This window comes from Doryrhamphus excisus, chromosome 1 (assembly GCF_030265055.1).
Source record: "Doryrhamphus excisus isolate RoL2022-K1 chromosome 1, RoL_Dexc_1.0, whole genome shotgun sequence".
NCBI classification, from domain to species: domain Eukaryota; kingdom Metazoa; phylum Chordata; class Actinopteri; order Syngnathiformes; family Syngnathidae; genus Doryrhamphus; species Doryrhamphus excisus.
Window position 1 is genome coordinate 25,437,438 of NC_080466.1, and position 26,608 is coordinate 25,464,045.

Sequence of the window (26,608 nt, forward strand, 5' to 3'; positions counted from 1 at the left end):
CTTTTTTTCTCTTCATATTTTTGTAAAACAACTGCTGTTTACCATTTCTGCTGTTGCTTTTTTTATATTATTATTATTATTTTTATTATTATTATTATTATATTTTATTCATATTTTGTTTCATATTTTGTGACTATTTCCACAATATTTGACTTGATACTTTAAAGGAAACACATTTACAACTTTATGCTACTAAAATGAGATTTTACTTGTGAAAATTGTATTTTTTTTCTCTTTAGAATATGACTTTTTTTCTCTTCATATTTTGACTTTTTGTAAAGCAACTGCTGTTTACCATTTCTGCTGTTGCTTTTTTATATTATTATTATTATATTTTATTCATATTTTGTTTCATATTTTGTGACTATTTCCACAATATTTGACTTGATACTTTAAAGGAAACACATTCATATTTCAGCTTTATGGTACTAAAAATGAGATTTTACTTGTGAAAATTGTATTTTTTTCTCTCTTTAGATTATGACTTTTTTCTTAATATTTTTGCCTGGTCCGCCTCGGCCGTCGCTGCGTGTCACGGGCCGACCGCAGAGCTGATTCCTGATGTTTGCCATCGGGTTGGTGCAGACACGGTATGTCCGTGGCAATATCCAACATGGCGCTGGTTTCAAGTGAGAAACAGGAAATGGCTCTGAGTGATGGCGTCAAGAAGAAACCAGAGTTTGAAAAGCTTTTTCTGTCATGAAAGTGTTTTTTGTAGGCTCGGTGAACGGAAGTGAGTGCGCCGCCATTGAAGCCCGATGCCGGCGTCCTGAGTGTTTTTACACTTTCTAAAAAGCAAAATGGCGTTAGAGCGAAGTGGAGTTTGCTGCGGAGACGAGCAGCCACAAGCGTCTGGTTTTGTAATCGTGTTTGTGGACGAGGACGTTGGTCCCTCCTGGTGCTGAACATTAACTACGCGTATCGATCCACGTCTAGATGGACATCACATAGAGTTCAGCCATGACGGTCACATCTAGTAGTATAGATTGTGTCTCTCCGACACGTCTGAAGACTTTTGATGAACGTGGCACACGGGATTGGAGTTCATCCACTCAACGGTCCTGATAGCAGAGGTCACGTGACCAAGTGGGAGGAGGTCCTCCTGGATTCTTTTCTGCATCAGAAGATCTTCTGCAAAAGTGCAGGATGGGTTTTGCAGAGCAAAAGGTCGTTGCAATTTGTCGTCATCGTCTTGAAAAGTGTTGCAAAATGTGCTTTTTGACCCGAGTCCCATGTCGGCGTCCTTGTGGAGCCAATGATTGACTAGCGACTCGCTGTCCTATTTGACGTGCGGCGCGGCGAGGAGTCCACTAAAGTAGCCTCTGCACTCAGCTGGCTGCTAGCATCAGGACCCGGACATGGACCTGTACACCGCAGCGGTACTCCTCGCAGCGCTCGTCTGCGCCGGTAAGACGCAAACAAACCTCCGCCTTCCTCATCAAGACTTTCTACTCTGCTGTTCCATGCTCGCCTTTAAGGGCTCGCCTTTAAGGGCTTGCCTTTAAGGGCAACCAGTGATGCTTTTCTTACGCCGTGCTCGTCCTGCCCAGCATTCCTGCTGCTTCTTCCTCCAAACGTGGACTCAGAACCGTCCTGATGACAATTTATGGCAAAGAGTTGGCTACCGAGTCAAACATCCTGGGCGTATTTCACACTCCCATCCAGCAGGGGGCGGCATCAAGAATGACATGACATTATTAAAAGCCAATAATTGATGATAATAATGTATGGGGAACCCACATAAAAGTATATCCAGTGGGAATGAAGACGTTTCTTTTCTCCGTCAGGCGGCACGGAGACGGGAGGCTACACCAAAACCGAGGGGGCGTGGCTAATCTCTTTGAACAAGCGCCAGTACACCGTCAACGGCGTGGACGAGTGCGCCGCCAAGTGCGATACTGAAAATAGCTTCACCTGCAGGTACGCTCTCTGACCTTCAAATGACCTTCTTTTCATCATCCGGTCCTTGGGGTCGCCCACAGGGCTGCAATCTACTTGTGGTGGGGGGGGGGCTGGCAGGGCGAAATGATATAGCTGCTTTTGGATGGGGGTTGAGGGGGGGGGGCCCATATGATCCCATATGTGCCGTCATGGTACAGCCGGGGTGTCCAACATGTGGGGGCCTGGAGCACCATCTCCTATGCCGGTGGTACTGATTAGGGCCATGGGGGCATGCTGGAGCCTATCCCAGCTAACGTCGAGCGGGATACTAAACTAAACTGCGCCGCGGCGAGGACCGGGGGCCTGGGAAGTGGGTGACGGGTCATGTGTGCAGGAGGCGAGGTGCTCTGCCAGGCGGTTGGGCATTTCCTCTCGCTGTTTCTCGTGTTGTTGTCCTTGTCTTTGCGTTTCCCTGGTCTGTCTACGGTGCTGTTGGGGGGGGGGGCGACCTCGGTTTTTCCCACCCCCATTGTGGGGGCTTGGCCTGGCTGTGTGGGGCGGGGTTTGCTGCATGGCAGGAGGCAGTTCCATTCTCAGTGACAATTACATATTTGCACACATTAATGCACATTGTACATAGTACACAGTACATACATGTACTCATACACACTCACAGAGATACTGTACCTGTACACGCATAGTACATAGTCTGCATACCATCATGCTATTTGGTTTTACCACATTCATGTTCTTCTGTTTACTATCATGGTTAATATTTCATGTTTCCTACCACCGCTAACATGCTAACTATATCTGCTCCTTGCCCAGAGTGCTAGCGTTCATGTTCAAAAGCGTCCGATAAAACCAGAAGCAGGCCACTTTTTTTTAACACATTCCAGAGGGGTCTGGATGCAAAGCAGTTGTAAGTTGGAAACATGGATCCCTTGTGCTACGTGCTCTTCTTCTCTGGCCCAGCATGTGCGTATGAGCTGTGTGCCATCTCTTGTCCAAACAGTCCTGTTATAATGTGTTATTGACGTACAAGGCAGGGCCAACAGCTGGTGCCAAATCTATTTCTGGCCATGCAAAATGATGAAATGAAAGTATGGCCGTTTGCAAATGAGCTGAAGAGGTCAAAGGTTATCTGCTTCCTCTGGCAGGTCTTTCATGTACGTGGAGAAGGATCAAGAATGTTGGACGGCAGGAGCAAACTCCAAAATCGAATCGGTTCTTCGAAGAGCCAGCGCAGCTTTATATGAAAAAGGAGGCAAGTGTTTGGGAACATTCAGTGGAATCGAACGCAGAAGTGCAGAGAAAGGACTTATGGTCTTGGTGCTGCTATGGGCTCGTTTTTACACAACAAACTTGGATTCTTTCAGGAGTTTTATCATTCCCTTTCAAAGTACAATGTCAAATAATTAAAAAGTTGTTACTTTTATAATAGTTTTTTTAACGGAAAAGTCGTCATTTTATGAGCATTTTAAAAATATTTATTGTAGAACAAAGTAGTAATTTCAGGAGTCTTTTTATGAGATTTACTATTAAAATATAATAAATAATTAAATATAATAACTAAAATAAAATAAAATATATGTTTACCAAAAATATTATCAGAAATTAAAATGGAAAGGTTGTATTGCATTACTGTACTTTGAGAGAACACATTTCCATTTGTTTTCATGAGTTTTGAATTTTTTTTTCCTTTTAAAAGGTACACTGTAAATAATGTCATTCTTACAATACTTCTGTAAGGTATACATGACAAATATATAAACATGTACCAATATGAGTTTTCCATAGTGCATTGCGTCTGAGCAAGGCATTCATTTGTGCCTGCCGGGGGAGCTGCAATGACATCAGCCTCCCTCTGGGCTCATCCGGTCCTTCAATGAAATGCTTTATGCTTCAGGTGAAATGCCTTATGGGAAAACATTTTCACTTTAAACTTATATTGGTACATGTTTGTGTATTACTTGGGTATACCTTTTGAGTGTTAAGTCGCTATGTGATGAGTTTAGTGGCGTTTGCAAGATGGCACCCGAGTAATATTCTATTCTATTGACTGATATTGCGTTCTATTATACTGATTAATGACCTCCTGTCATTTCCTTACGGTGGTTTGTAGTATATGTACAAATAGTATATGTATATCTATAAGTAGTATACTGTATGTAGTATATGTACAAATCTGGTGAGTCCTAGTGGGTGCGGGTGAATTTTATGAGAACAATTAGTTTTGAATTACTCTTCAGTTAAAAAGCAAATCTAATGATTGAAGTGTCATAATCATAATAATCTTTTGAAACAAAAATATGTACTTCAGAAGAGGGAGCAATTTTAGGAGTCTAAAGTCATTTTTTGGCCCTTTTATCACTTTCGTCTTATAAGAATACAAATTCTTGGGGATAAAAAAAATGTATTTTTACTTGAATGTAACATTTGGCCCCGTGACAGCAAAGTACAGGCGGCAAATGATGAGTTTGATGACAACTAATAAACATAAAGGATGTGTTTTATTTGGACTATTCTGCATGAAAAGGACGCTGCTGTCATTCCTTGTTTTGTAGATTACCTCCTGGAGTGCGTGAAGGGGATCGGGCAGGACTACAGAGGGACCAAGGCCATGACAAAGTCAGGAAAGGAGTGCCAGCGCTGGGCAGCTAAATTCCCTCACAAGCCCAAGTAAGAGAAAGCCGAGGTTTCACGTGCGTCAAGTCGTCACGTCACGTCACGTCACGTAGTCTGCTGACGTGTCGTCTTCTCGCTGTGCAGCTTCACGCCAGAGAGCCACCCGCGGGCCGACCTGGAGTCCAATTTCTGCAGAAACCCAGACGGAGACAGCGGGGGTCCCTGGTGTTACACCACCCAGCCCAACACCCGCTGGGAGCACTGCGGCGTTCCCAGCTGCACAGGTGGGACCCTCACGGCCTCGCGCGGGCGCGCCGGTCATCACGAGTGACGCCGCCTTGTGTCCCGGCAGAGGAGTGCATTTACTGCAGCGGCGAGGACTACCGGGGGAAGGTCGCCACCACCGAGAGCGGCTACACCTGCCAACGCTGGGACTCGCAGAAACCTCACAACCACGGCTACAGCCCCAGCGCGTGAGCCCCCGGCCACTCCCGTTCCGACGCGCTCCGGGCGCACTCGTTCACGCTCCACGTGTGACACGCAGGCTTCCGGAGAAGTACCTGGAGGAGAACTACTGCAGGAACCCAGACGGAGACCCTCGGCCGTGGTGCTTCACGACCAACCCCGCCAAGCGATGGGAGATCTGCTCCATCCCCCGCTGCGGTAAGCTCCGCCCCCTGGCACCTGCGCACATAGCAAGGCTCGCTCCGTCTGTCCTCCTCAGCGTCAGAACCTCCCACCGTCGTCCCGGAGATGACCTGCGCCACGGGCGAGGGCAGCAACTACCGAGGCACCATCGCCGTCACCGAATCCGGAAAAACGTGCCAGAGCTGGTCATCTCAGACGCCGCACAAACACAACCGCACGCCCGACAACTACCCCTGCAGGTACGCCGCCAGCGCCTTCCCCCGATGGCCGTTTTCCGACGTCCTGGTGGAATCCTTCCCCGGGATCATCGCTTACGTCTCCGCAGTCTCATGGAAGGAAATCCAGATGGGAATGCAAAAAGTTTTTTCAGTGACATTTTGTAGCCAAGGGCTTTGTCGGACTTCAGGAGCTTTGCTACCAGCTGCTTATAATGATCTGCCTTATCGTTTGTGCAACCGTTCATGACATTTCTCTCCTTGCATGCATCTTGTCCACTTCCAGGACAAAAAATAATTCTAGACATTCATTCATTCATTTTCTACCGCTTTTCCTCACGAGGGTCACGGGGGTGCTGGAGCCTATCCCAGCTGTCTTTGGGCGAGAGGCGGGGTACACCCTGGACTGGTGGCCAGCCAATCACAGGGCACATATAGACAAACAACCATTCACACTCACATTCATACCTATGGACAATTTGGAGTCGCCAATTAACCTAGCATGTTTTTTGGAATGTGGGAGTTTTGTTTTTTTTTCCTCCCACATTCCCAAAAAAAACTCTAGACATGTTAAAATATATTTTGGCTTTATTCCCGTAATATTCAAAATAACCTCATTTTCCAAAAACGACAATTTGATTTGTTTTATTTCTTTCTCAAAATACCGCTTCTTGTAAACAAAAAACATCTTTTTTATTTCAGCTCTGTGGAAGCAAAATTAAATTATCTTTTTTTTCATAATATTAGGAGTTTATTCTTGTCAAATTATAACTGCTTTTTGTATCTCCCCATTTCTTCTGCTGCTGTTTTTTTTCCAAATTATTTTAACTTTAAATTTCCTGTAATTCCCTGTGTGTTTTCTTCTGGTAATTTTGACTTTATTCTCGTAGTATGCAAACTTTTTTTCCCGTCTAATATTACAACTTTAAAAGAAATAACTTTTTTCCTAAATGTTTCAACGGCTAAAATGACATTTATTAATTTGTGTGAATTGACAAGATTTTCTGTTCCATTCTAACTTTTTTGTCAATATTTCATCTTACTGATTTTTCCATTTTTGCAGTTGTTTTCCTGTTAAAGTCTATTTTTGGGGCGTACCGCAGGTCACACGCTGCACCGTGGACGCCCTTGTTGTAGAACAGGATGTGGCACCACACTGCCCCCAGTGGCCAGAAGAAGCTTTACATGTGTTGTCCTCGTTTGCAGGGGTCTCGATGCCAACTACTGCCGTAACCCGGACAGCGAGAGAAAGCCATGGTGTTACACCACCGACTCCGAAGTCCGCTGGGAGTACTGCAGCGTGCCCACATGTGGGGACGGACCCGGACCAGGTACCAGGACTCAGACGAGACAGTGCGGACTACTGACGCGATGCTGAGGCGCTGTCATCCGCTGCAGATGAGCCGGTCATTCCTCCAGAGGACGACGACTGCTACGTGGACAACGGTTCAAGTTACCGCGGCGTGACGTCAGAGACCGTCACTGGGAAGAAGTGTCAGGCCTGGAGCTCCATGAGTCCACACAGCCACGCCAAGACTCCGGACAAGTTCCCCACAGCGTCAGTCCACGACAGGAAGCGTCTTGATGCAACTTCCTGATCGGCGCTCACCGTCTCTTCTCCTCCATCAGCGACCTCCAGAGGAATCTGTGCAGGAACCCTGACGGAGACCGATCTCCCTGGTGCTACACCACCAACCCCCTGGTCCGCTGGGAGTACTGCAAGATCGAGAAATGCTCCAGTAAACCCCAAGAAGACGCCCCCACACCCGAACCCAGCACACCCGAGAAACCCAGCACCCAGTTTCCAACCCAGAGAGGTAAATCCTTCCACTTCTTCTTTTTCAAAGCCGCTTCAACTTTTAGCCGCTTTTTCGCTTTCTTCAAGACTGCAAGGTCGGGAACGGAACGTCTTACAGAGGTCCCACTTCCATCACCATCGTGGGCGTCACGTGCCAGGCTTGGGGTGCTCAGACCCCCCACCAACACAACAAATTCACCCCCGAAACACACCCCGACAAGGGCCTCGATGGCAACGTGAGTCCATCTCGTATTCTTCCAGATTCTTTGTTTGCCACGGAGGAGGGCCTCAAACTACACAGCAAAGCGATACTTTCAATTTCCTGTCCTATGAATACAAATATGCATATTTAACCACATTTCATTTCTTCTTTTATTATATTTATTTGGGTTTATGATGAGCATATTTTATTGTATTTATTTCATTTGCCAAAATGAAGCATTTTCAAGCATAAAAAGGGTAAAGGAAGTAAAATACAATATAAGGCCTTCAGAAGATGCATTCAAAGACGCAGTGATACGTAGTATTCAACACTGGTCACTAGGTGTCAGTAATGTGACTTTAATGTTGGTCAGGTGACAAACTGCTGATGGAGCAAATCAATCACTTGGAACATTGGGGCCTGTTATTGGTTGAAATATAATATAATATAATAAGCAGTAGAAAATTAATGAATGAATAATATAAAATAAAATAAATAAATAAAAAATAAAAAAAATTTTTATTTGTTATATTATTTTGGATTTGTTTTTTTTTTATTTGTATTTTGATTTTATTAGAAAAAGAAGAATTTTTATATTTCCTCAATGAAGCACTTTCAAGGATGAAAATGATGTCAAAGACAAATATTAGGCCTTCCAAAGACATTTTGATGCTATGTAGTATTGCAGTATTGAGCAGACGTTTATTGCAACTTGGAATAACGTGCTGCTGGCGTTCATCATCAGAGCTGCAGGAACCCGGATAACGATGCGAACGGACCGTGGTGCTACACGACGGACAGAAACACGAGATGGGACTTTTGCCAGATCCCAGACTGCGGTACGTGAAGGCACCATGTCTCCATCAAGCGTGCCCCCCTCCACTGACAAACCCCCCTCTCCATTTGCAGCGAGCCTGTCCTGCGGGACACCCGTGGTCAAACCCAAGCGCTGTTTCGGTCGCATCGTGGGAGGCTGCATAGCCAAACCTTACTCCTGGCCCTGGCAGGTCAGCCTGCGTACCAAGTGAGTCCCTGCGCCGCACTGTGGGGTCCAGTGTCACTTCAATGATCTAAAAATGGTGACTTATTTACCGGGAATGATTTGCTCATTTTTCCATGCCAGTGATGGATGCATAGTGACAGAAATGATCTTCCACCAGGTAGCAGGAAGTCGGATCGAATTTCATGAAGCAGGGCGATAGAATAATTTTCCAAATATTGAAACATTTTTTGTCAATTTTCTTCTTGTAATATTGTAATAATATATCAGCATATATATACTGTAATTATGTATCCATCCGTACGTGTCTTTCACTTATGCGGGTTCACGGGGGCAGTAGGGAAGCCCAGACTTCCTGGTCCCCGGCCGCCTCCTCCAGCTCCACTGGGGGGACACCCGGGCGTTCCCAGGCCAGCCGGAACACCTCACCATGGAGGCGTCCGGGATGCATCCCAACTTGATGCCCGAGCCACCTCAAGCAGCAGCAGCGAGTGACCCCCCCCCTCTCAGCCCTTTACCCTATCTCCTCGGGAGAGTCCAGCCACCCATTTCAGCCGCCATCTTGTTCTTTCGGTCACGGGCCAAAGAGCAGACGTTTGAAGTCAGATGATAGCGTAGATAATGATCATGTAGGTGAAACACAGATTCAAAGGCTTGTCCACTCTTCCAGTACAGGAATCCACTTCTGTGGGGGGACTCTGATCAACGCCCAGTGGGTGGTGACGGCGACACACTGCCTGGAGCGGTGAGTTAGCATCCTTCCATTATCCTTCCATTATTCCATCATCCTTCCAGCTGCGTTATCCATGAAACACAAAAGCACACGACGCTGGCTTTACCTAAACGTGTGCGCAGGTCCAAGCGGCCTGCCGCCTACAAGGTTCTCCTGGGTGTGCACACGGAGAGAGCTCAGGAGGCGTCCAAGCAGGAGAGGGGCTTGGAGAAACTGGTGCTGGAACCCAGCGGGGCCGACATAGCGCTGCTCAAGCTGGACAGGTCAGTTGTGGACGCGTGCGGCCGGCGTGGACGCGCGTGGAGTAAAAGCGTGCTGGCGTGCGTTTCAGGCCGGCGGTCATCAACGACAAAGTCCTGCCAGCTTGTCTCCCGGATAAGGATTACATCGTTCCCAGTGGGGCCGAGTGCTACGTCACTGGATGGGGCAAGACCCAAGGTACATCACAGACACCCCAGACGTGCCCCAAAGGTTTTTGCGTGAAAAACCAAAGCATTTCTAGCGACAGTATTTGCATTTTCCAATGAATGACAAGTGTTATTTCAAGACTATGATACCAAAATGACATTTTCCTCATACTGTATTATAAAATATTCTCAAAATATTGCAGCTTTTTTCCTCGCAACATTTTAGTAAAATTTTGTAAAAAGTTTTATCCAGGTCGGGTTTTTTCATTTGAAGCATTTCAGCTTTTTTTCCCCTACATTTTATTCTAACATTAGAACTTTTTCCACAACCTCATGTTACAAAAACTACAACTTTATTCTTAGTTTTCTTTTGTTTTCATGATAAACCTCATTGCCCTCACTATATTATATATTATATCACTCGTTAGCCTTTCTTAGAATGAGAGAAGTGAGACCTTCAGGTGCACAAGCAGGCCGGGTCTTTACACGTGATGAGTGTGTGGACATACCTTTATGCCGGTCATTTTGCCTCTTGGTCCGTGTGTCAGGGACGGGAGGGGACGGCATCCTCAAGGAGACGGGCTTCCCAGTCATCGAGAACAAGGTCTGCAATCGTCCGTCGTACCTTAACGGCAGAGTGAAAGACCACGAGATGTGCGCGGGAAACATCGCCGGAGGCACCGACAGTTGCCAGGTAATAAAACTCCACTGTGTTTTTACTGGCCGGACGCCTAGCATAATATGACAAATAAAACAAAATTAGGGAAAATTGGGGAAAATTAGGGAGAAAAAAAGTATAATATTATGATAAAGTTATTCATTCATTCATTTTCTATTGCTTTTCCTCGCGAGGATCGTGGGGGGTGCTGGAGCCACGCATGCACGGGGAGAACATGCAAACTCCACACAGAGATGGCTGAGGGTGGAATTGAACCCTGGTCTCCTAGCTGTGAGGTCTGCGCGCTAACCACTCGACCGCCGATGATAAAGTCAATATATTAAAAAAAGTACTTATTTATAATAATATTATTTATAATATATTTGTAACAATAGTAAAACTTAGTAATTTAAGGAGAAAAGTTCATAGTAATAATACGCTTTATCATAGCAGTAGTAGTAGCAGTAAAAGTAGTAGCAGTAAAAGTAGTACTAGTAGTGCAGCTGTATTTCGGCCACTAGGAGTCAGTCATGTTCCATTGTTTAGCCATGACATTCGATGTTATGTCCCACATGGTCGAGTGAAGAGATCTCGCTTTCAGTGTGGAAGTGGTAGGTTTTTGGCTACTTTGTCCGTCTCCCCCAGTCTGTTTCTTAACCCTAAAGTGCCAAAGTTGCAACAGTGGCTCACAGCTGCTGGCAGCAGCGTGTCTGCCCGCTACGACAGTCCACAACGCAGCGCATGCCGGAGCTTCACCGTCTTCTGTATGGCGGGAGGGGTCATCCCAGAGGAGTCACATGTGGTGGTCAAAACACCGCTATGGTGGGGGATGGGGGTGCCGGGAATGTTAACAAAATGCAGAAATAGCAACAGTTGCTAGTCAGCTTGCTAATATTTAAACTGTCTCTTGTGTCCCTGCAGTGATCCCATAGCTCGCACATTGGTCATGTGGTGTGAACAAAGTGTTAAGTGACTATAGGGGTGTTATTTCATGTCTGTAGGGCTCTAATAATGGTAACTGTAGAACGTTATAAATAGGTTTTCTATGCTCTAACGTAGCATGCTCTGGAACCAAATAACCAGCATAAATGAGGGGTGCATGTAGTAGTAGTAGTAGTAGTAGTAGTAGTAGTAATAGTAGCAGCAGCGGGTACTCATGGTGTGTCGTCTCCCTGCAGGGTGACAGCGGTGGCCCCCTGGTGTGTAAATCCAACAACAAGTTCATCCTGCAGGGCGTCACGTCGTGGGGTTTGGGCTGCGCCAACCCCATGAAGCCCGGCGTCTACGCTCGCGTGTCCAAGTTTATTGATTGGATCCAGCAAACCATCAGAGACAATTAAAGTTCAAAGAGAAAAGTTAAGCGCTGATGTTGAAGGAGGAGCGTTGTTATTGGACGGCCTGGTCTTCAATCATGCGCATGTCCACGGGCCAATGGGAAGTCATCTTTATTGGCCAATCATCAAGAATACAACTTAGTCATTTGTCTCGTCTAAGATGCTTTGTTTGGAGCTCATGAAGGTGAATAAATACTTGAGCGGAGGAGGAGGAGTTCAGACACTTGCTGTGTTTTGGTTGGTTGAGATGTTGGCGGTGGGGGTGGGGAGGAGGGTGTTCAACTGCTGGTTCTTCTGCTCGCCTTTCAGCTTCGCCCTAAAAACACAGAAGGTGCCAGAGTCGGTACACGCCCACAAAAACACACTTCCTGTCACTCACTTGTCAGGGAACTCGATGTCATGGATGGTGTCGGGCAGCGGGACGCCTCGTGTTTCCGGAAGCAGCAGGACCAAAGCGCCGGCCAGGAAAGCCAGAATACCTGAACATCCCGAGCACGTTCAACAACGCTCCTCCAGACGCGGGAGGGGATGTGTAAACCCACCAAAGATGATGAGGGGCAGCTCCAGCCAGATGACGGCCAGCCGGTAGAGCAGGAAGGGCGCCACGATGCCGCCGATGTCGCACAGCGTGGAGCACACGGACACGCCCAGGTTCCTGACGTCAGTCCACACATTGGAACACCTTCTCCACAGGAGCACCGCAAGGCTTTACCTGACAAACGTGGGGTAGAGTTCCGTGTTGACGAAGACCACCATCTCGAAGGCCATGGTGATGCCCAGCCGGCCCACGCAGGCCACCGCCGTCTTCAACCAGGACACGCCTGCCACGACAAGACCGACCGTAAGATCCCAATGGATGAAGCACACGGGCAGACGGACACGGGCGTCCTCACTGTCAGGAAGGAAGGCGGTGATGAGGCAGGCGGCTCCGGCCACCACGTTGGCGGCGGCAAAGGGGAAGCGGCGGCCGACGCGCTCGATGGTGAAGAGGATGAGAAAAGCGGCGGGAAACTCCACCAGAGCGGAGATGAGGAAGCTGATGTAGACGTTTCCTCCCAGGAGGCCCAGCCGCATGATCAGACCCTGGTAGACCACCGCGCTGGTGAACCTGCAAGACGTTTGACACAGCCGTACTTCACGCTCGTCACGAGACGGCCGCGTGGACTCACCAGTTGTAGCTGAGGATGAACGTGTGCTTCCTCATGTTGGGCGTTCTGATCAGGTCCATGAAGGAGGCGGTGGCCGAGGGGTCAGCGTTGTCGTCCCTCAAAGTCTACGAGGCCAAAGTCAGGGACCGCCTTTTCACCACATTTCCACAGGAACACGAGGGAACTACGCAGTAGCGACGCTACCTCGATGTTCTTGGACAAAGTCATGTGGTTCTCCTTGGCCATGGCCTCCGTGATCTCCACAGCCTGGGCCTTCCTGTTCTGGGACAGCAGCCATCTTGGAGACTCTGGAATGAACCTGCAAACAGAAAAACATTTACAATACAATACCATTGTGTGTACTGCAAGTACTACATCTGCATGACTTCGGCAGTGTGTACTTGATACCTTTGTACTTCCTTCCTAGGTACTCTATATAGTGGCAATAGCAGTACTACATAGTGTGTAGGTACTACTGAACCACTACTATGTAGTAGTACAACAAAGTAATGTTGTACTATTAAGTGCCATCTACGTAGTCAACTCTGCAGTATGTGCACACTAAACTATTACGCTATAGTAGTACATATGTAGCTACAGTACTGTGTGTGTGTACTACTATACAATAGTGTGCCACTATGTAGTAGTATAGACTGTTGCTGCTTTGTTGTAGTAGTACGTACACTCTACTGCTGTGTAGTAGAAGTAGAAGTTGTACTGTATGTACAATACTACTAAACTACTGCTGCCATGTAATAGTATATAGTTTGCAGCGGCTGGGAAGACTGAAGCTGCAATATGTAAGCAGCTGGGTGTGAAGAAATCAACGGTGGGAGCAATTATTACAAAATGGAAGATCACGGATATGTCCCTTTACCCGGGGGTCCATGGAAGATCTCACCCCGTGGGGCCCCACCCATCAGCACACACTACCCGTGTCCAGGCTGGTCTGAAGTTTGCTAGAGAGCATTTGGATGATCCAGAAGAGGATCGGGAGAATGTCTTATGGTCAGATGAAACCAAAATGGAACTTTTGGTAGAAACTCCACGTGTGGTGTTTGGAGGAGAAAGAATGCCGAGTTGAATCCAAAGAACACCGCCCCTGCTGTGAAGCATGGGGGGTGTAAACATCATGCTTTGGGGCTGTTTTTCTACAAAGGGCCCAGGATGGCTGACCCGTGTCGAGCAAGGAACGAATGGGGCGGCGTATGGTGCCCTTTACAGCGAAAAGCTCATTCCGTCAGCAATGGCGGCGAAGACGAGGGGTGGCTGGGTCTTTCAGCATGACAATGATCCCGAACACACCACCCCACGAACGGAGGAAGCATTTCATGGTCCTGGAGTGGCCTAGCCGGTCTCCAGATCTCAACCCCATAGAAAATCTTTGGAGGGTGTCGATAGTATGCGTTGACCAGCGACAGCCCCAAAACATCACTGGTCCAGAGGAGAGGAGCACAATAATATAAAATATTTTATATAAAATATTCAAAAAATTCTTTCAAATCAGGATTTACCTGATTTACTACATACCACTGCTGTGTAGTAGTACCAGCATGCATGCACAATGGCAGTACGATGGTACTGCAGTCAGAGTAAGACATCAGCTGCGCCTCACCAGTAGTAGAATACGTAGAGGAAGTAGGGCACGGTGATGACGACCTGCAGCCATCGCCAGTCGGTGATGAAGTAGGCCAGCAGGGGGAGCACCAGGAGCCCCACGCTGAAGAACATCTGGTAAACCACGCCCACCGTGCGCCGGTACTCCACACCTACGATCTCGGTGACTGAGAGGAAAGAGCGGCACGTTAACGGACGCCCGCAGGAAGTGGGGGGGGAAGAAAAGTGGCACCCACTCAGCACGTATCCTGCCATCCAGCCTCCCTTCACGCCGAAGCCAAAGAGCACCCTGAAGATCAGCATGGACACGTAGTCAGGTGCCACGGCCACCAGGATCCCTGCGATGCCGTTGAACACGTTGGACATCAGGAAGCTCAACTTCCTGCCAAATCTGTGCAGGGAAGCCTCCTTAGAGATGCGAGTGCGAGGAGACATTAGTCGCTTACCTGTCAGCCAGGTAACCGATAGCGATGCTGCCCAGCAGGAAGCCGATGTTCAGCATGGCCTGGAACATGTCCATCAACCAGGCGTCGGAGCATACCAGGTCAAACTGGGACAGAGGGAACAAGGTCAGCGACATGACACCTCCACCTGGCGGTGGAATAAAAGCATCCGAGACGAGAAGCCAGCAGACAGACTACGGGAATGTACCAGCGGTTAAGTCGCGATTGAGAGTGGAGGTACCTCCGTCACAAAGGACCGCCTCTCCTCGTAGTCGTACTCCCAGCCGCTCTTGCAGGGCACGGTGGGGGCTCCGCTCAGGTCCATCTCTTCTTGAGAGTCGCAGGTGAGCGTGGCGTTCCAGTCCACGTCGTACTGCTCGCAGCTGCTGTGCTGCAGCTCGCCGGACACGTTCAGCAGCGGCGCCGTCATCCTGCGGCTGTCGGCCAAGCTGCGGCCGCACGCTTGCCTCCATTGCTGCACGTCGCTGTCCCGGCACCAGTGGTCCGGGGTGAAACCCTGAAACACGATGCCCACGTAGACGCCGGCCCAGGGCATGGACACCAGGCACAGCAGGGCGAAGATGCGCTTCTGGCAGCGCCCGAACTTCCCGACTTCCTCCAAGATGTCATCAAAGGAGGTCATGGCAGCGCAGGCGATGAGCACAAAGTAACAACCGACCCGGCCCGTTCCGTTTCATTTTAAAGAGGAGGGTTGGGGGCAAAGATCAGCGCCTGTGCAGCCACGTGTTACGCCATCCTCCTCCTTGGCCTCACGGACAAACATAAACACGCCGCAGGGACACGTGCGCTGTGTCCACAGCTGAAGTCCATCAGCCAGTCTACTTTACCGGGCTGTGTTCTAGTGAAAGCACAAACGTGTCATTTCTCTGGTATTTATTCAAATAAAGCAACAATCTTACATCCACATTCTTTTAAATAGCAAAAAAACAAAAGCAGCAGAATGATGCTCAACATCGTACACGTTCCTCCCGTCTTTCTTTGTGCTCTTCTCCACCTCCTCCTAACATGGCAACAATCGTACCGTGCCCCATGACCAGAATGCTTGGAAAGCCGGTACAGAAGACGAGATGATGGCAGACGGTAACATACACGGAGCTCCGCGTGCCCGATGACAACACCATCGAGTCACTGGAGATCTACGAGAAGCTCACTGAAACAATCACGGGGATTCAAACCTCCCTGATCCAAATACTGAAGCAGCGCCTGCAGTAACACTTCTGTTGGCCATCCTCAAATGTTTGGGACATGACAAAATCAACTACAAATAAAAAAAAAAGGTATTGAAATGACTGAATGTCAAATAAAGCAATCCATAACGCCAACAAAAGATTCCATCCTCGGTCATCCAGTCAGCCATTACAGCCACTAATTCAATGAGCTGGCCACGCTGGTGCAAGACGTGCCATTCCTAAGTGCTTCGAAAGAAAACTAAACATTTTCCAAATGCTACCTTCATCGGGTTGATGATTGCCATGCAAAAAAACTTGGCGCAGGCCGAATCATCTCATCAGGTGCAGAAATATGGCTTTGGTGAGAGGGGGGCGGGGCTCAATTAACCATGGCCTCCGCTCTCAAAACGACTTCACCTTCCTCCACTGACTGACATCCGCTGTCAGAGTAGGCTCACATACTTAAATAATCACAACAAGGAAATGATAACGAGCATACGTGACCCAAGACGAGACAATGGCCACGCTCCTTTGGAGGCAGGAAGATGTAAACGGCACAAGGAGAGCAATGATCTTCCTTCCCTTGAGGACAGGGATGTCCAGGGACGGCCACGCCGTGATAATGTCAAAAGGATGCAACTTTGATGGAGATATGGCGAGAGGTTCTATGTGTTTCATCTCAGCTTCTCATGCGGCTGGAAAAGACTAAATATCATTCATATCAACTTTGCTCTTCTTTACCCCCACCTTTGCCATTTCAACATTGGTCAAATATCTCCTTTCCTTTCTTATAGTATGACTTTATTTCCATAAAGATAACTTGCTCCCAACCTCTTTTCCCAAAAATGACAACTTGATATTTGTCATATTATGACTAAATAAATGTTTTTCCTTATTATGATTTTATGATTTTTTTTTTAATATTTGGCTATTATTTTAGTAAAATTGCAACTATCTGCTGTTTTTTTTTTATTTCCAATAATTTCCACTTTCTTCCTGTAATTCTGACATCATTTCCATAACATTTTGACTTTCTTCTACTTTTAAAAATATGACAACTTTTCCATAATATTAAAGTCGTTTTCCTTTAATATTTCAACTTTATGCTACTAAAATTGTCTTATGCTCATAAACTTATGTCGTTTTTTCATATTTTGACTTTATTCTTGTAAAATGACTGCTGCTTCTGACTTTTTTTTTCCAAAGTTTTTGTTTTAAATGATATTTCTGTACTAAGGGCCACAAATGGCCCCCAGGCTGCACTTTGGACACCCCTGCCTCAGAAGCTCGACTGACCTTCACTGCCTGCATCAGCTGGAGCTCCCTGTTTGATGGCCGCCACAACGTGTTTCACCACAGCTTAACAGGACGACCGAGAACAAGCCAGATGTTTCCGTCCACACTGCAAAGACACGAGTTCACTGAAGAAAATGGCAGCAACTTCAAATGGCAACTTAAAAACAACGGTGTGTGTGTGTTTGGGTGGACTGGTGGCTTCTCATCAGGCCTCGGCAATCATTTTGAGACTGTGACGACGAGGTGGGGGGCATCACTGATGCCGTGTAGATCATTGAGAAGAATCACGAGTCATGTGAAAGAAATCATCTGTCAATAAATAAGGTGGCAACACAGCAGAGTCTGACTCGGTCAAAATGAATCCCAAAAAGAGAGGAGGAAAAGTGTCAGTATGCTGAGGGTGTTGCTATGGCGACATTCGCTGAGTAGTCCTGATGGGGGCTGGGGGGTGGGGGTGTGCGTCACACCCTGAGGAGGTCCTCATCGCTGTCGTCGTCCTCCCGCCTCCCCTCGGCTACCGTGTCGCTGCGACTCGATGGCCGAGCTTTGCCACTTTTTCTCTTCTTGTCGGGCTCGTCCAGGAGGCCCACCAGGTCCTCGTCGCTCTCCTCCTGGCCAGGAAAAGACCACCCAGGTCAGTGTTTTTACTTTCTAAAAAAAACAAGCGCTGCCTAGCGTGTTGGACGAGGACGCTCACCTTCAGGAAGACGCTGCGATGGACGGACGACGATTTGACCACACGCACGCCCGGGACGCTCAGCACCTCATCCTCGCTGTCGTCTTCCTGCTCATCCAGCGAGAAGGAGCGCAGGCCGTCCGTGTTCACCGGTTTGGTCTTGATGTGACCGTTGCTATGGTTACTTCGGCCGTGATGAGAAGATGTGGGCGGAGCCTCGAGTTCCTCCATCAGCCACTCCATCTCATCCTCTCCTGCATCTTCGTCCATGTTAACCTGAGGAGCAACACACCTTCCTTCAACTTTCACGTTCTTCATCATGATGCACGATAATTACACGACATCATACCGATAGATCCCACAACAAAAATGTTGCATGCTAGTTGTATCCAATGCTGTGTGATGAGTGGAAAAAAAAAAACCATCAAGTACACAAAAAATCAGCCACTTGAAATCTGCTGCTGGGAGAGTACACCAAATACTGGTGGCTCCTCCTGCTCTATACTCCAGTTCTCCTGATAATAGTGATGCCATGATATTTCCTTGGGACAAAACCTCCAGGTGTATTCCAAAAAGTAGATATAAAAATGTGTACTAATATGTGTACTAAAATGTGTAATAATATGTATCTTGAGAAGCCCAAAGTCATCGATATCTGTGTGAGCAAAGAAAAAATATGCATCTCCGGTACCTTCGAGTATTTGTACGAAACTTGGCTGCCCCTCCTGCAGCATCCAGCAACCTTCTGAATCACCATCTCTCTGAAGTCATCAAAAACAAGCATGTTAAAAGACAAACAACTTTTGGGGGAATTTTGCCCATCATTCACAATCCTTATGTGAGCCATGAACGCATACGTCATTCATACTGCGCCGCCATTCACATAAAGTGATGTGCACATTAAACAAACTACAGCGGCATTGTTGTTAATATTGTTATGCCGAAGGAAGTGTGTTATTGGCGTATTGACACCTTACCAGACCACACTTACTAGCGACGAGCCAGCTAGCAACTTGCTTCACCATACACTGGCCCGCAGCGCATCACCATGCTCAGCTTGCCCCAGGCCACCACCAAATGATAACGCTGCATATTGGGGCTGCTGTTACTGCTGACGTTTTTATATCTTTATGTTCTTATGTGTTCATGTTTCACATAAGGCAGGGGTCTCAAACACGCGACATTAGTTTGAGGCCCCCGCCTTGATATGAAAGTTTAATGTTAGTGCGGCCCGCGCAAGTTTGATATGGATGCTGTATGGTATCATGTACCCAGAAAAAAATATTACGTTTGATTAATGTTCATGTTAAAGGTTAAATAACTGTTAATAGTTATCCTCCCTATCCGTGTGGAAGTGGTAAGTTTTTGGCTATTTAAGTTTAAAGGCAATAACTTGAAGGCTACCGTTTAGGTCGCTAGCTCTCTCGTTTGCGAGTTAGCATGTGTCTCAAGACCCTGCAGTTGCGCAATATGTTGTAAATAAAAAGAGTATAAATGTGACTATAGTCGTGTTTTGTCATGTCTACAGGGCTCTAATAATGCTTTGTTCATTTTAATCTGAAAAAAATCATTTGTCTACCCACCAACTATATGTGGTTTCTTAAGTTTTTATTATTTGCCGTTTTATTATTATTATTATATTTATTTATTACTGATTGATTTTCTTTATTCTTGATTTGTTTATTTATTTTTCATCTTATTTTGTGTAGAAAAATAAAAAGTAAGATATTTGAGAACAGTGGAATGTTTTATCAGAGCTTTTATTGTAGAAAATTGGAACCAAAGCGAAGTTTTTTAAAAATTTTTGTTTTTAATAAATGCGTTTTTTTTTTGTTTTTTTTGGAAAACCTGATGCGGCCCAGTCTCACCCAGACCCGAGCTCCAGTGGCCCCCAAGTAAATTGAGTTTGAGACCCCTGACATAAGGATTGTGGATGATGGGCAACATGATTTCCTTCAAGCACTTTGTTAGCGCCCTCACCTCCTCTCCCTCTTACGCAGCAGGAACGCCAGCAGACACGCAACCAGGCCCAGAAAGAGGAGGCTCAGCAGCATCCCCGCCACCTGGCTCCTCCTGGCCCCCGGAACGCCGTCATCGTAAAGCGTGCCCGCATCCACCGTCCTGCAAGGCAATGAAACGGACATGCCAAAGTTGTCTCAAGGGTGGTGCGTCGCAGAGGTGTACTCACGTGAGGCCGCACACGGCGTCGGTGTGCCACACGAACAGGTACTGGCATTCGTCCGTCTCCAGCATGAACTCGGGGATGCCCACGCCCGCTGACGGGTTACACTGGAACATGATGGTGGAAGACACCATTTTGGACATCTCCCGCCCGCATGCAGACTCGGAGGGCACCATCACGTCCAGATTTCCTCCTGACGTCAGTGATGCAGAAGTATGTTTGAGTGGCAGCAGTGCTGACATGCTAAGCTGCACGAGTGCAGCTGAGTGGCAGCACGTTGAGCTGGTGTACAACTGGATGCCATAAATTTCACTTCCTTTAACTCTCTCTAATTATCTCCAAATGACACAATAAAAAACTCCTTTTGACATTGATAAACAAAAGGATGATGGATTAACTTTCAGGAGGCCGAGTGTGCCAAATTTGATCATCCATGCAGAAATTCTAAAGTACATATCGAGACAGCTTCAGATGGGGGCGGGAACGTTAAATACCTTTAATGAAATATTTGGCCTTGCTGGAGGAGCCAATTCGGCGCCTGTTGGGTCCATTGAGTTTAACCTGGCAGATGTTGGCGCCGACACAGCTGGGCAGGGAGCTGTTGGTGAGTCCAGACAACTGGATGTGGTAGATGTAGCGGTCCCCATTGGGCCGGATGTCTCCAGAGGCCTGGTGAGGGCTGAGGACAAGAGAAGGCGGAGTCAATAGAAAAATAAGGTCTTTACAAGACATAAGATAAGATAAGATATGACTTTATTCGTCCATCAGTGGGGAAATTTGCATTGCACAGCAGCAAGAGTACAGAATCAGTTAAGCAGTACAAAATACACAATATAGAAAAATAAACAATATAAACAACCCAAGTATTAACAAAATCAACAGTTTTTCCCAGAGTTATATACAATACAGTATGTAGATCATATGAAACGAGATGAGATATAGTATGACCAGTCTATACACTGAGATCTTGCTAATGAGTTAATATGAGGCATTATGGAAATACTTCACATAGAACTTAGTATATTGCATTTAGAGCCTGTGGTTGATGAGAACTTCCACATAACTCCTGTAAAGTTCAACAGCTGGTCACTAATATCCCAGACACCTGAATTAAATGTACAGAAGAATTAACTACTCTGTTTCACTGTGTTTGGGACGACTAAATGAAGTGGGCCAGATCAAGGTGTGGAGTTATGTGACGTGTGTAGGTCATGTTTCTACCTGAAGTAAAGCTCTCCCAGGCTGAGGGTGGTGCCGGTGTCGGGGTTCTGGATGGTTCCGTTCACCATCTCCACCTCGCGCTGCTTGATGGCACATGCCCATCGCGTCTCCCAGCCAATCACAAAGAGGCAGGACGCCTGGTTGACGCTGCACGTAAAGATGTGGCATCAAACACTGACAGGACAGGATGTTGAACACTCAGACTCCCGTTCTTCGGCGCTTCAAGCGTACGTTTAGCATGCGGTGCCTATGATGTATGTTTTAGTACAGAAATACACTCCATAATTGAGACTGCGCCTTATTGTAAGGAAAATACGGTAACTCGGTAATACGGTGTTTGTGAAAGCCCCGAAAGAGCGAGGGCGACTGTAATGCTTCATAATGGTGCCATAAGGAAGCAAACTTTAACTTTAAAGACAAACATGCTTCTGGCGTTAACTGCAAGTTACAGAATGCCAAACTTGAAAGTAAATGAATGTTATCTTTAGGGTTGGGTATCGTTTACATATTAACAGTACCAAATGTATTTCACATGTTAGTGTGGATGGCGACGGAGGAACGTGTATGAGTTTACCGCGTCAGAAATAAGCACTGCTGTTGGCGTGATAAAGGTGATACTTTTGGCAATATCACCTTTAATCGTTGCCGGTGGCCGAGTCACACATTCATTTGGCGCCAATGGCCACTTCATTCTACTGTCTGGTTACTTCCGTTTATGTTGGCAAAACGACAGTCTTGGTACACATTAAAGGTTTCCTGAGAGGATTTGGCTGGAGTTTGGGCCTGTTTCAGGTTGCATGTCAGGTGTGTACCTGATGATGGCTGGGTGTCCCACTGTGGAGCCGCACATCAGCTGGATCTCCGTCTTTGCTGCCACGGCGTTGCCACACACGTCATCACCGGCTGAATAGCTGATGTAAATCTTTCCGTCTACATGAAAAAGGAAAAGTTGACTTACATTTGGTATACACGGCAACTTGATCAGATCCCTGGAAGTGTTTTTTGTAAAGTGGTGTGACTCAGAGTGATTCTTCCTCAGTTGTGATATTAGATTTGTAGCATTAAGGAAGGCGACTTACCCCCTTAACGCATAATCAGCTCAACAACCGTTGCAAATGTCATATTTACAATCCGAAGGCCCAACTTGGAAAGAATTCCAGGCTGCAGACCTACTGAGCTAGCAAGCATTGTTGCTCTGTGGAACATGGTGCAATTTGATGAGGTCTCACTCGCACATGGATATTAATATTGGCAAAAAAATATATGATGTTATGAGCCAATATGTCATTTTTTTGCTAATACCGACCAATATCATGTGTCTCAATCCGATATCAGAAAAAAAACAGCATTAGACTGCATCAGCCTGCATCTAACCTCTCCAATACAAGCAGTCCATTCCAGACTCCGCCCCTGCAACAGCAGCATGTGCCAACATGTTAAACATGGAGTAGGAGTGATGTCAGCCGTGTGTATTTTTCATTCAGGTCTGAAAAAGATGCTGCAGCTGAGTGCAAAACGAAGTGGTGTGCCTTTGCAATCCAATTTTTTCCCCCATCTTCTCCGCCACAACCCTTGTTCCTAAATAATTGATGGGTGGCAGTGATTTCCGTTTGATGTGATGTGATGTTTGTACAGCACCACTGACAGCGGTGTGGTAGCTCTGGAATTGATCTTAGGACCTTGAGACTACAGACCAAGCACTCTACAAGCGGAGCTAAATTGAGTTTTTGTGTTTTGGTAGTTTTTCTTGCTCGTGCCATCATGCAACGCAAGCAACCCAGCGCTGTTAAACATTGACATGACTGAAGTGAGAGAAACAGCAGCAAAAAGAGATACTTCTATGTTGTATGTTGGATGAGGTAGTTTAGCGTAGTAGATGTTATTATTTCCCACCTTTATAGCTCATCTTCTGAGTGTGGACGCGGCCCAGTGTCTGGGTCCTTCCTGCTGCAGAGCGCCGACACACTGTGGCTCCCTCGGGACAATCTGTCAGTCCCCCGTGAATCCCCTGACACAGGTTGATGAAATACCTGAGGAAAATGGAGGTGGAGGGTGAGCCACAAGAAGAGAGCAGAGGAGATGTCTTACGAGTCTTACGAGTCGCCTCGGTGGCTGAACTTCCACGGCTCGGTGAGGGAGGACAAGGCTCGCAGGTCAAAGGTCTGATGTTGGCTGACCAGCTTGCACTCCATCTTCCTGGGGGGGCACACAGCACTGGTACTCCACTGAAAAGTGGCCGAGCAGCCGGCGGTTTCTGAGAGCAGCTGTGGGGAGCCATGGCCTGCCGACGGGTCGCAGGTAAACAATATGGATGACTGCCGCTTGGCAGAGGCTGCAGGGGAGAGAAAAATATGTATGAATAATATAGAAGCAGTCTTACATCACCAGTTTCTCAGACAAAAGTATTTCTGGGGTCATTTCACCTGGCTCGCAGAACCCCCATTTCTTGTCCTGGTCATAGTTGGCGGTGGTGGCACACCACTTCCTGCCGTCGGTCCTGGCATCTGTGGTGCAGTCAGTGTACAACCTCTTCATGGACGTGAAGGGGAACACGCAGGCCTCGCCCTGTTGTGTGACTAAAACACATTATGATTAGGATCATTGTGCAGCGTGTTACGACATCACTTTAGTGATTTAGTGTACCGGGAGGGCATGGATCGCCACCGCCATATTGCATGAGAACAGCCTGCTGCTCGTGCTTGAAGTCCATCGTCATGGCCTTGCTGATGCCGAATGACAACGCTGATTTGTCAGAATCAGAGCCTGATACCCGGCAAACGGCGCTCCCTTTGCACGCGGGCTCAGCCACGGAGCTGCACACGTTGATGAGGTAGCCGCTGGAGCCTAGTGGGACCTAGTGGGACCCATCACACCAATGGCAGCAATACCATCAACAGATACCCTCTGACAGAAATAACTAAATAACAAGGAAGTCTGTACTTACCTGCACTTCACCTGTGAGTGCCGACAGGTCGAAGGTGAACTGCAGCTGAGAGTCAGTGAGTTGGCATCCGCTGGTGTGGGTAGCATCGGAGCAAACGATGGGCGTCGCCCATTCAAAAATGTACACGCACCCCTGCAACCTGAGCATGCGAGGGGAGCCCTGGGAAGACAGAGGGTGGCATAAGTATGTGCCTGCTCAGGAAATTGGCAGAGCCACAGGAACGGTGTACAGCAGGGGTGTTCAAACTGAGGCTGGCAACTTCCTCCTTTCTGACTGGCCCACAGCACATTTTAAAGCTACAATTCAACAGGAAAACCATCAAAAATGGGAAAAAAAGAGCAAAAAGGTTTAGTGCAGTCATTTTCAAATAGTTGGGTGGTCCCCCATGGGGGAACGTGGCTGTTGGGGGGGTATTACAGAAAATAATTGAGTACCACTGGCTTCGTGTAACACTGGCATGTCATCAGTGTGGCCCGTTGTTCTTTAATTAAGAAGTAAATTGGTCAGTTTTCTTTATTATCATCCTCTGTTATTAAAGGATTGATACCAGATTGGATCGGAAGCCAAAAATGCGTCCGGGGAGATCCCTAGTGTGAACCCCTAGTGCACTGACCAGCTCTACGCCTCTCTGGCAGGTGAAGATGATGGTGGAGGTGTAGTTCTGCTCTTGGTCCGACCCACACTTGGTGGAGCTGGAGTAGGTGATGGACACCTCGCCTGACGAGCTGATCTGAGGGCCGCTGGTCATGCGGCCAATGTCCTTTCATTTCAACACAGCGATTCCAAGTTTAGCATTCTGACAGTTCCTCGTATGTGTACATTTGGAACTCACAATTGGGGGCCCATTGTCTGGGTCCATACAGACGGTGGCACCAGGCGGGCAGGTTATCCCTGGGATGGGGTTAAGAGGCTGACAGATGTTGATGTAGAAGTCCGGAGAGTCATCGTTTTGATCCACATCATCATCTAAAACATAATCAAGAGAAAATGATGTGAGTCTACAGTAAATCTGGACCACATCAGGCTGGGTTGAACATGACATGAAGGCTTCTCAGACCTGTGGCGGTGTAGTATTCGTTGATATGAATCAGAGGTGTCAGGTCAATAATGGCAGAGCCGTTCTGGACTGAACATTTTACCTGAGAAGATGAAGGTCAGCGGTGAGAAAATAATCAGAAACGGAAACAGGAACGCAGACATCTTTACACACACAAATATACTCACAGGTTGCTCGCACACCAGGGGGGTGTGAAAAGCAAAAAGGTGCGTGCAGGTGTCATCAATGGAGTCGATAAGGACGGGTTGTGGAGGGGTTGAGCTCATGCTGGGCGGCCTACGGAAGGTATCAGACATCTTCACAGTTAGCCGGGAGTAGCTCTAGTTCAAGCGCAGCAGGGAAAGCGACCATACTTGCAGATGAAGTGGATGACAGTGTTGTGTTGGCGGGCGGGGTCTGCGGGACACGGGCTTCCTCCTTCATATGTCAGCTCCACGACGTGGTCCTTGTAGGACAGTTTCCTGCTGGACTGGCCGCCACTCAGCACGCCGCTGCCGCCATCTTTAATGCACACAGCTGCAACAAATGTCAATACACTTTACTGGGAGTGTCATCGTACGCTCAGCTCGCAAGACAAGATGATATTTTTTATCATTACTTTTACAAAAACTACAATGACAAAACATAGGACTGGAAAAAGACGTTTTGCTTTAACTGAAAGCAGTGGTCAACAGGGCATCATGGGTAACTTCGCCATGACGTGACAACAGCTACTGAAACAGGAGTCAGTCATTTCAAATACTCTAGTACTTTATTAGTCTACTTTGACATGCATTGTCTACTTGGTCATGCAAGCTAATCAGTAATCAGTAGTTAGGACTAATCAGTAACTAACTAGGGCAGTTCTACACTGGTGGCTTTGTTTTCAGAAGTGGCAGTAGAGTGCTACACTACAGGGAAAAAGATTTTTTTTTGTTTGTTTGGACATAGTAGCTAAAGTACTTTGTAAGCAGCACATGTCTGTAGGATGTGTATATTAGTCCTACGGAGTTAAAGTATCATCCAACCGCATGCATGGATGATTTAAGCAAGTGCAAACTCGCGGGGAACTTTGAGCCCCAGAGGAAAAATTTTAATTTTAATTTTAAATAGGATGATTAAATATCAAATTGGGGATGATTTGCAGATGGAGTCATCACAACATAAATGAGCTCATTTTAGAGATGTTTCCCGTTCATCTAGTTTCTCCCGGACGCCAGCACACCAGCCACCGGACGGAGAAAACCCATTTCACCAAACTCAAAGCTCATGACCATAGAAATATCTTATTTCAATACATTCATTCATTCATTTTCTACCGCTTTTTCCTCACGAGGGTCGCGGGGGTGCT

The 26,608-nt window shown here is 47.1% G+C and overlaps 3 protein-coding genes across 4 annotated transcripts in view; 1 reads left to right on the forward strand and 2 right to left on the reverse strand.

The window, feature by feature from the left end:
• The first annotated feature begins 1,263 nt into the window (after nt 1-1,263).
• plg (plasminogen) lies at nt 1,264-11,730 on the forward strand. Its single transcript, XM_058069480.1, has 19 exons — nt 1,264-1,407; nt 1,788-1,920; nt 3,042-3,148; nt 4,449-4,563; nt 4,654-4,793; nt 4,862-4,982; nt 5,054-5,172; nt 5,234-5,396; nt 6,579-6,703; nt 6,771-6,930; nt 7,002-7,189; nt 7,258-7,406; nt 8,118-8,211; nt 8,282-8,396; nt 9,043-9,117; nt 9,228-9,368; nt 9,437-9,543; nt 10,061-10,206; nt 11,349-11,730. Exons 1-19 carry the CDS (start codon nt 1,359-1,361, stop codon nt 11,508-11,510), a joined length of 2,409 nt encoding a protein of 802 aa, XP_057925463.1. The 5' UTR covers nt 1,264-1,358; the 3' UTR covers nt 11,511-11,730.
• slc22a2 (solute carrier family 22 member 2) lies at nt 10,460-15,431 on the reverse strand. 2 transcript variants are annotated; one of them, XM_058069482.1, is made up of 11 exons: nt 14,954-15,431; nt 14,716-14,819; nt 14,506-14,660; nt 14,268-14,436; nt 12,857-12,971; nt 12,674-12,777; nt 12,398-12,612; nt 12,217-12,325; nt 12,047-12,159; nt 11,884-11,983; nt 10,460-11,820 (listed from the first exon to the last, which is right to left on the reverse strand). In XM_058069482.1, exons 1-11 carry the CDS (start codon nt 15,353-15,355, stop codon nt 11,721-11,723), a joined length of 1,686 nt encoding a protein of 561 aa, XP_057925465.1. In that variant the 5' UTR covers nt 15,356-15,431; the 3' UTR covers nt 10,460-11,720. The 2 variants fall into 2 exon arrangements, with proteins under 2 accessions (XP_057925465.1, XP_057925464.1); XM_058069481.1 differs by having other exon boundaries at nt 12,217-12,612.
• A 172-nt stretch (nt 15,432-15,603) lies between these two features.
• The window catches only part of igf2r (insulin-like growth factor 2 receptor), a 28,824-nt gene continuing 17,819 nt past the window's right edge, over nt 15,604-26,608 (reverse strand). The window contains exons 34-51 of the mRNA XM_058069479.1: nt 25,632-25,794; nt 25,446-25,554; nt 25,279-25,360; nt 25,054-25,187; nt 24,835-24,981; nt 24,222-24,380; nt 23,921-24,131; nt 23,701-23,853; nt 23,375-23,609; nt 23,171-23,307; nt 22,090-22,207; nt 21,278-21,424; nt 20,551-20,735; nt 20,063-20,249; nt 19,855-19,995; nt 18,566-18,635; nt 17,896-18,150; nt 15,604-17,809 (exon numbers count right to left, since the gene is read on the reverse strand). Of these exons, the coding sequence (XP_057925462.1) occupies nt 17,660-17,809; nt 17,896-18,150; nt 18,566-18,635; nt 19,855-19,995; nt 20,063-20,249; nt 20,551-20,735; nt 21,278-21,424; nt 22,090-22,207; nt 23,171-23,307; nt 23,375-23,609; nt 23,701-23,853; nt 23,921-24,131; nt 24,222-24,380; nt 24,835-24,981; nt 25,054-25,187; nt 25,279-25,360; nt 25,446-25,554; nt 25,632-25,794 (2,783 nt within the window). The 3' untranslated portion in view covers nt 15,604-17,659. The remainder of the gene's footprint in view (nt 17,810-17,895; nt 18,151-18,565; nt 18,636-19,854; nt 19,996-20,062; nt 20,250-20,550; nt 20,736-21,277; nt 21,425-22,089; nt 22,208-23,170; nt 23,308-23,374; nt 23,610-23,700; nt 23,854-23,920; nt 24,132-24,221; nt 24,381-24,834; nt 24,982-25,053; nt 25,188-25,278; nt 25,361-25,445; nt 25,555-25,631; nt 25,795-26,608) is intronic.

What these genes read in the sequence shown, in the direction of transcription:
- slc22a2 (XM_058069481.1), bottom strand. Translation starts at nt 15,355, where the DNA reads ATGACCTCCTTTGATGACATCTTGGAGGAAGTCGGGAAGTTCGGGCGC. An exon ending in TTCATCCTCAGCTACAACTG is followed by an intron (nt 12,613 to 12,673) that starts GTGAGTCCACGC and finishes AACGTCTTGCAG; the next exon opens with GTTCACCAGCGCGGTGGTCT. An exon ending in GACATCGAGTTCCCTGACAA is followed by an intron (nt 11,821 to 11,883) that starts GTGAGTGACAGG and finishes CTGTGTTTTTAG; the next exon opens with GGCGAAGCTGAAAGGCGAGC.
- plg (XM_058069480.1), top strand. Translation starts at nt 1,359, where the DNA reads ATGGACCTGTACACCGCAGCGGTACTCCTCGCAGCGCTCGTCTGCGCC. An exon ending in TGGGGACGGACCCGGACCAG is followed by an intron (nt 6,704 to 6,770) that starts GTACCAGGACTC and finishes CATCCGCTGCAG; the next exon opens with ATGAGCCGGTCATTCCTCCA. An exon ending in GAGGCACCGACAGTTGCCAG is followed by an intron (nt 10,207 to 11,348) that starts GTAATAAAACTC and finishes GTCTCCCTGCAG; the next exon opens with GGTGACAGCGGTGGCCCCCT.